Source organism: Setaria viridis, chromosome 2 (genome assembly GCF_005286985.2).
Source record: "Setaria viridis chromosome 2, Setaria_viridis_v4.0, whole genome shotgun sequence".
Classification (NCBI taxonomy): domain Eukaryota; kingdom Viridiplantae; phylum Streptophyta; class Magnoliopsida; order Poales; family Poaceae; genus Setaria; species Setaria viridis.
This window is the reverse complement of record NC_048264.2, coordinates 47,167,498-47,183,813: the sequence shown is the minus strand read 5'-3', so window position 1 is coordinate 47,183,813 and position 16,316 is coordinate 47,167,498. Positions and strand designations below refer to the sequence as shown.

The 16,316-nt window shown below is 47.8% G+C and overlaps 1 protein-coding gene across 1 annotated transcript; it reads right to left on the bottom strand.

Annotated features, from left to right (window-relative positions):
* Positions 1 to 3,714: 3,714 nt before the first annotated feature.
* On the bottom strand, positions 3,715 to 5,418 carry LOC117846417 (thioredoxin-like 1-1, chloroplastic). The gene is made up of 4 exons (XM_034727574.2): positions 5,084 to 5,418; positions 4,614 to 4,790; positions 4,337 to 4,501; positions 3,715 to 4,245 (listed from the first exon to the last, which is right to left on the bottom strand). The coding sequence occupies exons 1-4, from the start codon at positions 5,294 to 5,296 to the stop codon at positions 3,976 to 3,978; spliced, it is 825 nt and encodes a 274-aa protein (XP_034583465.1). The 5' UTR covers positions 5,297 to 5,418; the 3' UTR covers positions 3,715 to 3,975.
* Positions 5,419 to 16,316: the final 10,898 nt, after the last annotated feature.

The window sequence follows — 16,316 nt, the reverse complement described above, 5'->3', positions numbered from 1 at the left end:
GACGGCTGGCTGGCTGGCTGGCACCACGTACTAGGCTCAGGCGCTCAGCTCAGTCTCAGGACGTCGCGCGAGCAGAGCCTGCAGGGAAAGCGAGGCCACCGTACTGGATGCCGGCGAGCAGAGCAACATTGAACAGAGGTTTGGCCTGTGCCGGCCCGGTGTGGTAGCGGGCAAGGATAAGACGGCGGCCCGTCTGCTACCGCCGGCCGCCAGCACCAGCACGATGGGGTTCACTTGGACGACGCGACATGGCGCGGGGTCCGCCACACCGCTCCAGGTAGCGCTAGCCATTCCGCTAGGCTCTTGGCGTGTCCCCGCGACGACCAACACGCCGAGGTCCACACCTCCTCCATGCATTTCTTTTTCCTTTTTCTGCTACCGGCTACCGCTAGCGCTAGGAGAAGATGGAAATTGTCCACGATGCACGCAATTTCCGATCTCGATGGTTGTAGGATGTTTATTATGCATGTAGATGTATACTAGATCGAAGTGTATAATAAAAATTATGCACATAGAAAAGCTAGGCAACGTATAATTTGGAACGGAGGAGTAGTAGCTAGCAGGTGTGAGTTGCGTTTGCACTGCACGGGAGTGATGAGTCGGTCAATCAATGCCGCGCAATCATGCGTGTCAGTGGCCGGCCTCTAGCTTTTAGTATTGTTTTTGGTTTTGGCCGTGCTCTTCCACTAGCCGAACCATCCCCTGTCGGGGGCAATATCGGCGAAACAAATTAATGTGTGCGGATGGAGGGCACGAGTAGATTATTAACAAGTAGTAGTAATGCTGTTCATTTTCCTCACGAGGATGACAAGTCTGTGCGTTCGATGGATGATCTTCGGTACAATGATACGCAGCTCTACGTACGTATTTAAGATGGAAAAAATTGGAATAACATCCCACTAAAAAGCAGAGCACAACAAAAGCTGGTGCTTTCGAACTGGAGGGAACTTTTGATTTTTTTTTTTTTTGGTTGGGTGGAGCGCGCACCACCGAATTTGTTCATTCTCACTGGAATCTTGGACCGCAATTGCGGCTGCCGAAATCCCAAGCCCGCCGCCGCCGCACCGGGCCAGCCCAGCCGTTCGTCCTGTACTCACCCCATCATATCACGCAGTGGACGCCAATCGCCAAGGCCTGTTCTGTCCGCGCGAGTCCAGTCCACCACATCCACCAAAGTGCGGTTTAGGCCTCTTGGGAGTTTCGGATTTGTAACCCAGAAGCACCTTCGTTACGGGCCGAAAATAATTTTATTGGTCGCCTGGGCTACAAATTTCATTCTGTCATCACTTTCGATCGGTTTACCGTTCGCGGCCCATTAGAATGTTTTTTCTTTCTTTTTTCCTTTCCTTTTAAATTTTTTTATGATCCATATGTATTTCCCAAAATCGGACTTTTAACAAACTTATACTTGAACATGTAACCATACAATTATGGAAATGATCCACTTTTATGTCCCGTGTGGTGTTTTCTATTGTTCTAGCGGTGAAAATTTGTTATTCCGTGCTATATTTTGCATCGCTCTAGTACTGAAAATTCACTGTTCAGTGAAATGTTCTGAATCGTTCCATTCTTTGCCTATCAATCCCTTGACAGAAATTACCTTGTGCGTTCAAAACTTGAAATCCACAGGTTAACTCGTACAAAGGGCGAAAGGTCACAACTGAAGCAACTGTATAAACTCCACGAGGAACTGGTAACAGTGCTTCTAAATAGCAGATGACGATGATTTAAAGTTCCATTAATGCACCAAGATATTGATCCTCCCAAATTTTCACTCTCCTTATAGACTTTTTCTGGCAAGCAGTGGAGGACCTGGAGGTGAAGTCATGTCTTATACTCTATTCGTTCAACAGTGCCAAAACTGCGGGCCTGTTCGCTTCAGCTTATAAGCCGGCTGAAAAGCTGAAACGGCTGATTTGTTGTGAGAGGAAAACACTGTTTGGTGGCTGATAAGCCAGCTGAATAAGCTGAAGCGAACAGGCCCTGCAACGCTAGCGCGGCCTGAAGCGACGGTCTCGCACGAGTCCCGACACTTCTCTCTCAGCACCAAACTCGAAGCTGCCTACTGCATCTGTCGAGGTGCTAAACTTTAATAGTGTCACATCGGATGTTCGGATGCTAATTTGGAGGACTAAACATAAGCTAATTATAAAACTAATTGCAGAACCTTGTGCTAATTCGCAAGACGAATCTATTAAGCCTAATTAATCCATCATTAGCAAATGGTTACTGTAGCACCACATTGTCAAATCATGGACTAATTAGGCTTAATAGATTCATCTCGTGAATTATACTCCATCTGAGCAATTAGTTTTGTAATTAGCTTATGTTTAGTACTTCTAATTAGCATCCAAACATCTGATGTGATAGGTGTTAAACTTTAATAGGGTGTTCCCAAACACCCCCTTAGAGCTACCAGCTGTCAGCTGGAGCTGCCCTTACTGCGATGAGGACGTGTGCACACCTGCAATATCAGTTTCAGTCTCACTGCATACAAGATTATGAGCTGCCAAACAATTTATTATGTGAGGGGGTTCTCTGAAATTAAATTCAGAGGTTAGAAGTTGAAAAAAATAGTTTTTTCTAATTTTATGAAGTGATTCTCCATTCTAATTTTAAAAGTTTATGTTAAAGAATAAAAGAGAATCACTTCTATCAAAAAATCAGTTTCCATAGAAAATTAGAATTAGATGAAGCTCTACCAAACGAACGCTGAATCCAACTCCTACGTAGGATATCCTATCGTGGGTTCAGATATTCTCATGCCAATTTGTGGGTGTTTCTGATGGTCAGCAGCCGATGTGCCATGAGTTACGACAACCAAAGCATAAAGCCATAAACTGTAACAGAAATCGACACTCGACGTTGCAATCGGATAGCTTTTCAGGTTGTTTGTCTACCAGTTGAGATATTTTATCCACTGCATCTCAAATCTCATTCCATCGCTGTTACTAAAACCACCTTCTGAAGAAATCGCTGCTCTTAGTGAACGTGACAATTTCACATCTTTTTATAATTCTGATCAGCAGACTCAAATGGTATATCAGAACCGATTGATTCCTACTCAGGCTCGTTTGGTGCATCTTGCGCCAGCTTAGGCTTTGGTATTGTAGCGCATCGTAGCACGTGCTAGAGCTGAAACTAGGTAAGCTACTTTTTTTTGACTCCACCAGCTTCCCCTCTTCTTGGATCATTTTTTACCTCTTCTCGGATCATTTTTTACCTCGTTTTGTATTCCAACCTCACGCTGCAGTAGAGAATGAAGCTAAAATCGAAACCGGCTAAGCCGTGCCGAAGGCCCTCAGTATCATAAGCACCACATCGGCCTGCACATGGGCAAGATAACAAATGCATTCTCGTGTGCCGTGACCATGACCTAGACCTACCATCACCAATGGCATAGCACGTTGCTTCTTCCGTGGATAAAGAAACTAAAAGACACGAGCCACGAGCCAGAGAGGCAGAGACTACCTTATCCATTAATCCATAGTAATGGCTATGCCCAACTGAAACTGATGGAACAAAACAAAGACTGTTAAGCCTTTCGTCTGAACAGTCATCTTTTCCAAGACAAGGTTATGCAAATGCAATTGAAAGTTCAGATGAAGGAACAGGTAGGCTTGTACAGGTTCAGGTATCAACACTTCACCATGAGCACCAAGGTCAGAATTCAAGTTCTCAAGCCCTGAACCTTGCAGCAAGACAAACCAGGCAGAAAGGGTAGCTCAAGCATTAATATTATCAATCATGCCGGAACGAATTCTCCGTGCACAGAGACATGACTCAGACAGGTTCGTCAAGCAAACGATTTCATGCTTGAGCAATGACTAGATGCTACAACACAGATGCAATAGTCAGCAGACTTGTAAACTAAAAGCCAAAGCCTGCGCATCTGCATCTCAATATGTCACTCAAACATCAGAACAAGAAAGAATAAATCTGTACAGAAAGGGGCAATCTGGATGGAACTACTGCCTATCTTCCGGATGACAGCAATGAATTCTCTGATCCCTGAGTGAGGAACTGCGTCGCGGACGCAGGCAAAGGGAACCACGGGCCTCCTGGTGCAGCAGCCTCCTTGGCAATGGCTTCTGCAAGTGGGACAAGGCCCGGCTTCTCGTAGGTGAATTGCAGGTCCTTGTTTGCAGCCAAGGCCATGAGCTCCGAGTCCTCCAGCCCCCGTGCAGGGCCGAGGCTGCACCTGTCAGGTCCGTGCTTTGCGAGCGCGTCCTTGAACTTCTTGATCTGAAAACGTAATCGCAACGAACATATTAGCAAAAGGAGAATTCATTTTCTGTTTCTCATGACTTGAGAGAGCTAGTTTATGGAGGCTTACAGTTGCATTTGTGCAGCTGAAGCTGCTGACCCGTCCCTCGGCTCCCCTGTAGAACCTGAAGAAAGGGAGGACATGGACATGGAGGCTGTAGCACATGGACTTGTGCGTCTCATAGTTCACTTGCAGGAACATCACATCTGGGTTCTTCTCGGCAAACTGGGCAATCTGCGCAGCACAATTAAGAAAGAAATCTTCATCAGCACACAACAAAATGCAGTATTTTCAATGCAGTTGTTGGAATCAGAGCAAGCAGCGTTCAGCTGTGAGTTGGGCGTACCTTGGCATGCAGGGCGCGGCAGCCGCCGCAGCCAGGGGAGAAGAAGTCGACGACGACGAGCTTGTCGCCGGCGTTGAGCAGGGAGTCGGCGAGGTCTTGCGCGGACTCGATCTCCCGCATGTTGGGCTGCAGCCCCTTCTCCCACCACCGCATGGCCTTAGGAAACGACAGGTTCATCTGTTTAATTCAACAGAAAGCCTGAATTTTAGCATGGATCTAGCACAACGCAGAAGGAATTCATCAGGCAGAAAAGAAAAATCTCAGTCTGAAAAGGGTCAAGATTAGCAAATTTGTGAGCCCCAAATTCTAATACTAGTAGGAGACTGAATCTAGGGAAAAAAAGAACTTTCATTGAATCTCGCAGCTGTAAGAACAGATTTTTTAATAAAAAAGCCAAAAAAAAACATGACGAACACCAAGAATCAAAGTGGAGAGCCCCAAAAGAACAGGAATTTGACTGACGAACGGACCTGTCCAGGCGCGGCCTCGATGCTCCGAGGCAGGGGCCTCATCTTCCTGTCGGTCATGGCCATCCTCCCTGCGGAGAAGGAGCTCTTGGTGCGGTAGCCGCCGATCGGCACGGACTCCGCTAGCGCCGCCGCGGCGCCACTGACCCGGCCGGCCACGCCCACATCCCCGCCGCACGGCGACGGCACGACGCCGTTGCACAAAGCCTCAGCCATGTCCAAATCCTTGGTCGTACCGGATCGAACCCTTCCGCAGCGAGCGAGCTTGGTAGAGAGATGGAGCACGCGGAGATGTGGATGAGAAGAAATGGCGAAAGGCAATGGCGGATGGGGAGATGCGGCGAGGAAACGCAGCGCCCTTTTAGAGGAGAGACGGGAAAGAGAGGCGCACGCTTTTTACCCCTTTCACCCTCCTCGCCGCGACGGCTTTCGCGTGCGGTAATTCTACTCTCGCGCGCTGGCCGTTGGATTCGCGGCGCGGACGGACGGATCACGGACGGGAGGCAGCCGTGTCCCAGCGGTTAATCCAGATCGCTTTTACCGCCGTAAAAGGGCGGCCGAGTGGATATAGTAGTATTTTGGATAAGATAAAATTAAAGGCTGGGCCTCACCCTCACGAGCGGTGGGTACACGCCACGTCTTTGTAGTGCCGCCCGGGTACGGGGGCTCGGGGACGCGTGCCAAATGCGGATCTGTTCGAGGGGCGGGCCCACTACAGCGAAAAGTGAGTGGAACGGATGACCCACCGGTTTTCTTTTGTTTTATAATTGAAGATGGCAAATATTGATTCTGTAAAATCATATCGCGTGGTAAAAACCTTGGAGTACTTTTAAAACTTTGTTTCTCTCTCTGTTTTAATTTTTTTTTTTTTGTGTGTGTGTGTGTGGGGGGGGGGGGGGGGGGGGCGCAAAGTGGAGTAGTGTAGTTTGCTCGTTCAAAGAGTATATACGATTGATTGATTCAAAGCGAAGAGATTTGGTCATATCAGTTGATTCTTCTGGTCAGAAAATACTTTTGCGATCAGTGTTGACGATGTGCAGTGGTGTCGGTGCGATGATTTCGTGTATCTGACCACTGACTGCCTTAGGTAACCTACAGCGATTTTTCTTTCGAGAAACCATGCTAGAAGGCCTATGAATTCACGTGCGATCTGTGTGTTATTTACGGGGTGTAGGTTTCACGTTTACTTTGTTTAGCATCTGGTAAAAAAAAAAGGCATGGTGCAGCTGCTGGTTTACTATTCGAGAGCGATATGCACGGGGCTAATACTACTAGCTGCAGGTAGTTTGCTGGTGGTGGTTAAGTTCTCTGGCAGAAAGGATTGGGTCCTGTTTTTCCTTTAGGGACTAAATCCCCTTTAGTCCCTGATAAAAGGCATTAAATAAGTTCAACAAAGATCAAACTGCACATAATCATTGCCTGCTCTTACCCATTTTACTTCTCCCACTCCTCCATGGCCGAGCCCCAAATCCATGGGCGCACTCCTGCTCCCACTCCTCCTCCTCCTCACTGGGAACCTCACGGGCGCTGGCGACACTAGCCTCCGCGCCACGTGGTCCTCCTCTACCGCCGCCGCCGCCGTGTGCTGCGCCTAGGACGGCATGTCTGGCGACATCGGTGGCCGCGTCGCGTCCCGACACCTCCCCGCACGCGGCCTCCCGGGGCCCTCCCGATGGGCGGGAGCGGCGGCGAGCGGGTGGCCGGGGGCGGGGTGAGTGGGGTGGGCTGGGTAGGGGAAGGAAGATACGGGGCATCAATAAGAGGTACACACTATTCAAGATCCCTTTTAGTCCCTGTAAGCAACTCCTTGAGAACTAAAGGGTTAAACTTTAGTCACCTGTTTGACAATTTAAAAACTAAACTTTAATCTCAAAGTTTAGCATTGCAAAACCAAACATCCGCTTAGTTTGCTTCCGCTGCGACGGGTAAGCCTGGATGACTGGATAGGCTGCCGCTGCGAGCAGCGTCTCTTTCCGCTGTCGCCGATGATGGCGCCGCGGCGGCTGCAGTGTTCACGGGAGGTTGTGAAGAATTTTGTCCCTTGCTAACCACCCGCCCGATGATTCTTCCTTGTGATACGTGAAACCATGGGATGCTTTTCGGCGGCACACAGAAGCAATGAAGAAGCAGGGATGGCTCGGATTTTCGTGCTGCCGGTGCCATGTGATGTGAGCCATACTCTTCTCTTTCTCTAGATGGAGTGAGACAGAGAAGAAGGGAGCAGAGCGGTACGAAATGCCGGTTATTTCTGGTACTAGAATTCTTTATTTTAAATTTCAAATGGATATGGCCCGATGGCACAGCAGAGACGAGCCAGCCAACACGCTACATTATTAGCTGCATCGCATCCGTTTCAGGCAGGCGGGAGCACGAGTCACATGCGGGCCATGAGGTGGTGGGCCTGTGGCTAGTTTTGTGTCTCTCTCTCCTCGTCAGCAGCAGCGTGGCTGCAGGCCGGAACCCCACCCACAGAGACGCCAGACGCCGAGCGACACCGACCGGTCTACGCAGGCCACCGTCCTTTCTCGCCTGCGACTGGATTTGGAGCATTGGATCATTGCACAGGGCAGAGATGCAGCGAACCGACGCGCTCGGAGTCGGAGAGGACATTGTAGATAAGGGTCTGACTCGGACGCCAGTCAGCCGCTGCCGCTACCTTCCACGGCCGGGCACGGTCCATGCTGCAGTCTGCCACCGACCGACTCACCGTGCCGTGCGTCAAAAATCTTTAGCTTGTCATAGCACTCCAATTTTTTAGCCGTGTCTGTCACCGGCCGGACATGGCATGCAGTTTTTGGATGCAGGTAGCTTAGCTTTCCCATAGCACTTCTTCCAAAATAAAAAGAATCTTTAGCTTGTCATGGCACTTCAATTTTTTAGCCGTCGATTATTTTCAAAAAAACAAGAAGAAAAATGAACTGTGAGACCTTTTACATACCACCTCAATTGTTTGGCTGTTGATTATTATTGAATTGCCCCCCTTATTTTAACCCTAGCTCCGCCACTGACTGTACGTACGCTATATCTGCACGGTTTGTACTGTTAATCTTCTACGGTACATGAGAAACTCAGAGGTCAGTACCCTTACCCACTAGTTTATTTTTAAACGCCTTACCCAGTAATTTTTTTTAACGAGGTACAGGTACCCAGTAGCTTAGCTGTGCGGTGCATCACAAATTCACAGGGGCCCAGTGTTGGCGGCGGACGAAGGCGTCGGCGTCTCATCGCTCCAACTGTTGTTCGGGCAGAGCGAGCGTTGAGAGAATTCAGCAATGCTGCTGTTGGGCTGCGCCTGAAATTTGGGCCGGAGCTCTTGTTGCTATTATCACGACGACTAAATGGACCTATCAACCTGCATCTAGTTATTTAGGACTCTACTGTTATGTTTGGGCCTTTGGTGCGTCCGAAAAAAGCCCAGGTTGCGTCCTCTCTCTCTCTCCTCCTCCGGCCGGTCCGGCTAAAAGGAAAATGTGGTGGCCCATATACCCGCTGGAGCTGGGCTTCGAATCAAAGCCCATGACGCAAATACGTGGTCGGCTATACGTGGGGACAGATGTCACTATATGAGAGGAGAATATGGGTGGGATGCTAAACAAGTTGCAAACTTCAAACGATTTTTTCTCTTAAACCGTGCATCCAATTTAAAATCTGTTCGAACCATGGTATTTGTTGGAATTAATACTACAAAATGAGATCCAATATCACCATGTTTTGTTATATTTTTAAAAATTAACATTTTAGATGAAATGTCTCAATACTTTTTTACTTAAAAATATTGGTGAATGTCAAAAAAATATTAAGAGACATTGTAAATGTAACAAAAGAGTTGGTGCGTGTCAAAATATTGCAAAAATTTTTAACTTATGTTTTAGATATTCACCATTGTTTTTAATATTATCCAACATTTCATTGACATGGGCTAACTTATTATGGGCTAACTTATTATGAACATATAGTACCGTTTCATAATATTGACCAACAATTTATTTTACCTTAACCAACATTTTTCTTGATAGACCAACATTTCTTTTACATAATTCAACATTTATAACATTTTTTAACATATACCAATATATTCTTAAAATGTTTGGCCAACATTTTTTACACTCTCCGACATTTTCCCAATAATGACCAACATTTTTTGTTGACATGCACACAACATTTATTGATGTTCTCCCAACATTTTTCTCCAAACACCAACATGTTTCTAACTATTTTTAGAGTATCACCAACATCTTTTTTACAGAGGATGACGACTTACCAGCATTTTTCTTAGGAGTGACCAACATTTTCCAAACATTTTTCTTTAATTTATTTAGACACTCACCAACAATTGTTAACATAAATCAACATTTCTTACTCACCAACAATTTAGATTCACATTTTCTGGGTTGTGCAAATCATACTTCTGAACACCCGGCAACCTACTGAGGGGTATCCCGAGGTAGTAGATTGGTTGGTAGGGAATCGTCGGACCTGAAACTCGAAGGTAAAAGCGAGGACACAAGATACAGATTTATACAGGTTCGGGCCGCCAGAGTAGTATAATACCCTACGTCCTGTTTGGGGTGTTGTATATTGCGCCCTGCGCTTGGATGATGTTTGGTGTTGAGGATTTGGTCCTCTGTTGTAGTTCTATGAGGTCTCGACCTACCAATCCAGGGACCTCTTTCCTCCTTTATATACTTCAGGGGGCGAGATTATTAGTCGGTTATAAGGAGGAGTCCTAGTAGGATTACATGGTATTAGTCCTAGTAGGACTAGGATTACACGAAAATTCTAGTAGGAGTCCGTCTTCTTCCTTCCTTTCGGGTAGTGGGGATCTATCACGATGGGGACACCCTTCCCCTTCTTCTACCTTTTTCTTTTTTTTGACCTTGCTCCTACCAAATATTATTTCCCATATGAATGATAAATACAAAGTAAATATTAGAATATATTTTTTCCCGATTATTATTTCATTTATGAACTTGAAACTTCAACTTGCAAGTTCCCACCCATTACTATCCCTTTCAAACCACGTGCCCCGCAAAAAATATTAAACTTCCGGACTATCTATGGTGCTGCAAAAAAAAGTCAAAGGCACTGAGCCCTTACCTCTTCTTGCGATGCATTCTAATGGAACGGAAAAGAATTATATGGCTAGCGCGCTCAGCATACATACACACGTGGGCTTACTGTATATACTTATTGGGCTTTATAGTTCATCTGCTTGAACATCTTCCGGAAGCCATATAGGTTCCCATGTAGGTGAGGAACAGAACACAACAACAGCTGCCCTGCACCGATCATCAAACCATCCTGCAGCTGGTAGAGAGAGCAATCAACTGAGAGTCTGATACTAGTACAGTAACAGCTGCTATATCTCTTCTCAGGACAGAGGTGCAAGAATTTGGACCATCTGCTTACACCTCCTTCCTTCCAATTTCCAAATGGATGGGCAATCACAGAGGTCGGTGCCTTGTCACCTGATGACCTGAATATTAGTGCGCCTGACATTGAAAGCCTAACAGTGGCGTAACTGTGCAAGATTTTTCTCAGCTTTGTGCCACTCGCCACCCTCCGTCCAGCTTTGTGCATTCTAGCTAGCAGACCTAGCTAGCTCAGCATGGGCCTGTGCTCGCTCCTGGCAGCAAATATATTCAGAGATTGCATGCCTATGAGTCTGTGTCCTTATCCAGTCAAGGACAAGCTATCCACCGTTCTGAGCTCAGCTGAGCCCAGCAAATAAAGCTCACTTTACGCTTACTTGATCCCCATCGACCCGTCCCCGCGAATACGGCGTCCCACCTGAGCTGCGACGTACGAGATGGGTTCATCTCATTGCCCTTTTGACTCGCATGCATCTCCGGCCGGCATACCCGGATGAGGACGCCTCCCTGATGATCCCTCCGCGTTGCAGCCACTAGCACCACCATCACCGTGGGTCCGACGGCGCCTCCGTCTGGCTGCCTGTCACCTGCGAGCGAACGCGGTGATGGATCGGAATCCGATCCCGAAATGATGGATAACGAACTGGCAAAGCTCAGCTATCCGAAACAAAGCTTTCCCTTGTCACCTCTGCTTGCTGTGATCATCTCATCCGATCACCTGCACATGCACCCACTTTCAACCCCGGCCCTTCTGCTTGCGTACACACATCACGTCCTACCTTAGCTAGCCCCCTGTGCATTACCACATTTCCGTGCTCTCATTTCACTCGCAAGTCGCAACAATGTGCGCTTGCGCTCATCACTTCATCAGCCTTGTGGATAATCGATCTATTGCTTCCTTTGCAAGTCTCACCTTAACCAGCTGCTAGCTGGATATTCCAGGATATACTACTGCAGGCATATATCCGAACGAATGGGAACTGAAACTGAGGTTCAGTCCAGGAAAGGTTGGTGCCGTCCATTTCTGGAAGGTCTCAGGCGGGGTCAAGGCCTCGCCAAATTAGCATTTCTTGAGTGCCTTGGCTGAACACCTCTCTCAGCTCCTTCCCCTCCGCGGCCAGCAACGGGACAGAATGGATCAATATTCACTCATCAGCAACCGCATCCTAATCATATTGTTTCCCATCATAACACTCTGCATTGTCGAAAGGGATTATCACGCCACATCATAATCGTTTCGCGCATGTTTTCCTCGCTAACGCCGGCTACACACAAAAAAAAAAACTCAAACCCTTGCTTCCCAAACTCTCGAAAGGATTTGCACAGCGATGCATGGACATCGCGATGTGTGTGCCACCTGTTCACCAAGGAGCCAAGAAAGGGGCTACACGAGAGGGCGCCATCACGAGTGCCCGAGTGGCACACTCAACGTCCCACGTGGCACGCCGGCGACAGAGAGTCGACTATATCCCCCAACTTCTTGGATCAATGATGAGCCATCAAAAGATTCCTTGCACCTGCCTTTATTCTCGCTCGACTATATGACTAGCAGCACTTCATATCATTAGCTGCTATCTGCCAACAAAAAAAAACATCATAGCAAACAACCTACTGTAATCATCTGTGCTGATTAATAATTGACAAGGTCTTATTCGTAGCAACTGTGGCTTGCCTGTGTAGAATCCAAGTTATTACTTGAAGCCTTGGATCTTATCTCAGCCGGGTACGCACATCGATCGGTTGCTTTCACCATCTTTTACTTGCGCGCCATTTTCGATGGGGACATGAGGAACCGAAACTAGCCGTCCTTAGATCCATGGACTTGCAATATTGCTTCCGATCAACCACGGACAAAAATATCGCTTGACTAGGTTTAATTCCCTTCCCCTAATCAGCCCCTGACAATGACCAATGCACACACCAAACTATAGGAAAGGACAGCAGAGAAGGTATGTAGGTTAATGATGGATGTACCAACCCTGATCAACTTAGCTTGTTGCTAGTGGAAGACCTAAAAAATGGTGGCATTATTATTAGCTACCGTATGTGCATAGTTGAGCTACACATGAGGTGTTTCTACGTACCAGCTAGGGTGAAGGACAAATACTACATCATGGACTTTGGGTGCACTCTAAAATACACTAAAGGCCTTGCTTGTCCGGTCTCTTCCCTAATGTGGTAGGGCACTTTTAGTGTGATGAAAACAACGGGTGGTCCTGGTTTCATGCGAGATAAGGGGAGGCATGCCTCATGGCTTATCAAGTGGAGTACAGTACTTTGGATTCGTAAGGTAATAGGCCATGTGAAGCATGCTCTATTGCATCTAGATGTTCCATTGAAGCCAAGCATGTGGGTTTGGTGATTGGTTCCAAGTCTCTAACTAACTGAAAATATCTTCGATCGATGTTTTGCACTTGTCCCATATCTTGCACTTTTTGCTTAGCATTGATGGCAAAAAGATCACATGAAGCCTTATTCAGGATGAGGAGTACTTTCAAGGACATGTCGCCCCACCAAACATTAGCAAAATCCATTATACATGGATGCTTTTCCAAGTTTAGCATGATAATGGCGATTGAAAATGCGCCATCGTTTGGCAATAACACAAACCGTGCGAAATTTAAATTAAGTCCACCGCAAGATTTTTTTTTTGGATAAAAATAGTTGAACATGATCTCGGTTGGTAAAAGTCTTGGCTCCTATTTGACTCATGTCACACCACACCATTGAATTTGAAATCTTCTATCACCCAATGGATGTATAGGAATGACAGGGCTCCACATCCACATACATGTCTATCCGTAGAATAGTACATTCCCTTGTCTTTTCCTGTACAGGGACGTATGTCCCACGTGGCATCTAATCATCTGCTGGCTGGTTATCTATCTGGCTGGGTCTTCTAGCAAGAGTTTCTTTTTTTTTCCTTCTTGGAGACAAAGACCATCGCAGCCAATAGGCGATGACCGTAGGGCCCGCGGGCCCACCGCTCCACGCGCCCCGGCCGCCGGGGTGACGTGGACGCATGAGATGCCGTCGTGGGAGTGGAATAAACTAGTGTAGTCCACTCGCTGGACACGGGTGGCGTGACGCCAGCGCGGAGGTGTCGATGATCCATCGATCCATGGACGACGACGACGATGCGTCGAGGCCTCAACTTGGCCTAACGGTTCTTGCGTCGTCGCAAAGTCTCGTCAGAAACGGAACCGTTGCTGTGACGACTGATCGAATATCGATGATGAGCTGCACAACCGTGTGTGGCTAATCAAGCACAGATTTCGCAAGTTGCTGCAAATGAATTGAATAAGGTTTTTCTCTATGCGTCCTCTTGAATTTAGAATGCCCAGTTTGAGCTGTACCCGATCGAACGTGTTTGAAATGGGTTCCGGACTTTCTTTGTCAGGGGTTGGACGACGACGGACGAGAGCCTTATCTTATCTAGCTAGCTAGCTTAGCTTGTGTTGTGTGTGAACTCAATGACAATTAGTTTGTGTTCCTTGAACTTAATGCGAGAACAAAACAAAGACACATGCTAATTGTCATTGAGTTAATCAAGTGTGATTAGTCGAGGTGAAGTTTGAGTCTTCTGTGGCCTAAACCTCAACTCGAGTACGTAGGAGTAGAGCTGCCATTGAAGACACGTTCAAGTGGCTGGCTGTATTGTTATCTTGTGAAGCAATGCAAGGATCGGATCGGCCGGAGTAGTACGCCGTACTCCTCAGCATCAGCCATCAGATGATGTACGAGCACCACCAGGTGGTCATTACGCTGCTGATTTGATAGATCCTAGCTACTTCTTCTGGAAGGGCAGGCGCATTACCGTGTTAAGTACGTACATTCAAAGACAGAAAAGAAGAAGAGGAGAATGAAATACGCATCACGTACTCCTACGACTTGGTGGCACTGCTGAAATCCAGGAATCCTCTGCTTCAAGACACCAACTCCTCGCTGTTTTCATCTCACTCTAGCTTGCGCATGACGTTCGTAGCAGCTTAATGGCAACAGTGACACTACACGCGGATGTCAGGATCGATCTGGGTTGAAAAACGGTCACGGAAAATGTCCTCGAAAAAGTTCGTCGCTGCAACATGACATTGGCATTAGCATGCTCTCTTAGCTCAGTCGTCACCTGTCACGGTTCTTTTCAGAGGTCGGTCGTTTCCTGGTCATATCGATCACTGTTAGTACTAGCCAAGCACAAGCGCAGAGCCGTCAGTCACGGTGCTAGGTGCTCCTTGTGCATTGCCAAGAGCCATGCGTTGCATGTAGGGCACCGTGTCTTTGTTTTGTTCTCGCATTAATGCAGAGAGACGACACCGATCAGGTATCTATCTCCATGCCAATCATGCCTGAGTTCGGACAAGAGCACCGTGTGGAAGCCTGTTGCAAACGATCAGACGTTCAGATCACCACTCGTCCGGATACATGCAGCTAGTGGGTTACCGGCCACAAATAATCACACTCTGATGAGATGCGGTGCTCAGTTTTGTTTCCAGTACTTGATCGAGCTTCTTGGTTACGGATCGATCACACACGTACACATTGATTGCCAAATGATAGTATATCCAAGTACAACTAGAAAGGGAAATGTTACTAGGGGTGATGATCTTGTCTAATCGGCAATTACAACTGATGATCGAGGGATATGGGTATCTCATGGGTTCCTACCCAATCAAGGTACTGGCCGGATCTGACAAGTGGGTCCACTTGATCAGGACGTGCGGGCTGAGGACATGAAGTTACTTAGAGCACACGTCAAGGCAGCAAGACAGACCAAATCTGCTCGGATATTGCGGAACGTGTATTGTAGTCCGACTCAGATTACCTTTCATGTAACTACCGAGTAGATTAGATTTAAACCGATTTGTAACTCTTGGCCGTCAGCCTATATAAAGCGGTCAAGGACACCCCCGAGGGTATGAAACATCATATCAATCCCCAGCAATACAATCCACGCACACAGGACGTAGGGTATTACTCCCCGGAGGTCCGAACCTGTTTAAAACCCTCATGTCCCCTTCGTGTTCTTACCATCACCTTCAAGTTCTTGGTTTCACAATCGCCCTCACCTACAAATCAACCACTTAGGTAACCCCCTGGTGGACTGCCAGGCTACTAAATTCGACAGTTGGCGCGCCAGGTAGGGGTGGTTGCGAGATCCTCTTGGCGACCTCGATGGCATCTCATCCCGGCATTATTTTTCCCGAGAGCATGAAGGACTTCCTCGCCAACCCGATCCAGCTCCGCTTCGAGCATGCTGCTGGGCTCCGATTCCACCACCTTCTCCATCGACTCGGCGTCCGTCGCCAACTCAGTTTCTATCGGATCTACTCCGATGAAGTAAGACCTCCCCCCGAGGATCATCACGCCGCTTGCCCAGTAGGTCGGCGATCTCTCTCTCTCCTCGAGAGGATTCCGCACATCCTTGCTGCAACCCGCCCACCCATACCCTCTGACCTGATCATGAGGCTAGATCGCATCAGCAATACTATTGCTGAGTGCATAGATCTGTCGAGGTGGCGCTACGTTCAACAAGATCGGTGCAGGGTCCGTCCCGCATCCCCTTCGGTCTGCGGAACTCAGCCGCCGAGTACTCCGCCAAGCTCGGCCAGGCATTCTAGATCCAATCTGGAGACACGCCTGAACCCACCCAGTTTCTAGACTGTAGTGAATTCCAGGCACCTCGCATCGCCCTTACGCCAAACCCCTATGATGACTACAACGAGAGCAACTCCACCACGCCAGATCGCGAAGCCTTCATGGTATCTACTGGCGGTCCACCCAGTGATGGCGAGACCTCTTCTCAGGAAGTAGGTCGCAACGCCAAGAACCATAAACGTCCAGTACGACACCAACAGGAGCAAGCC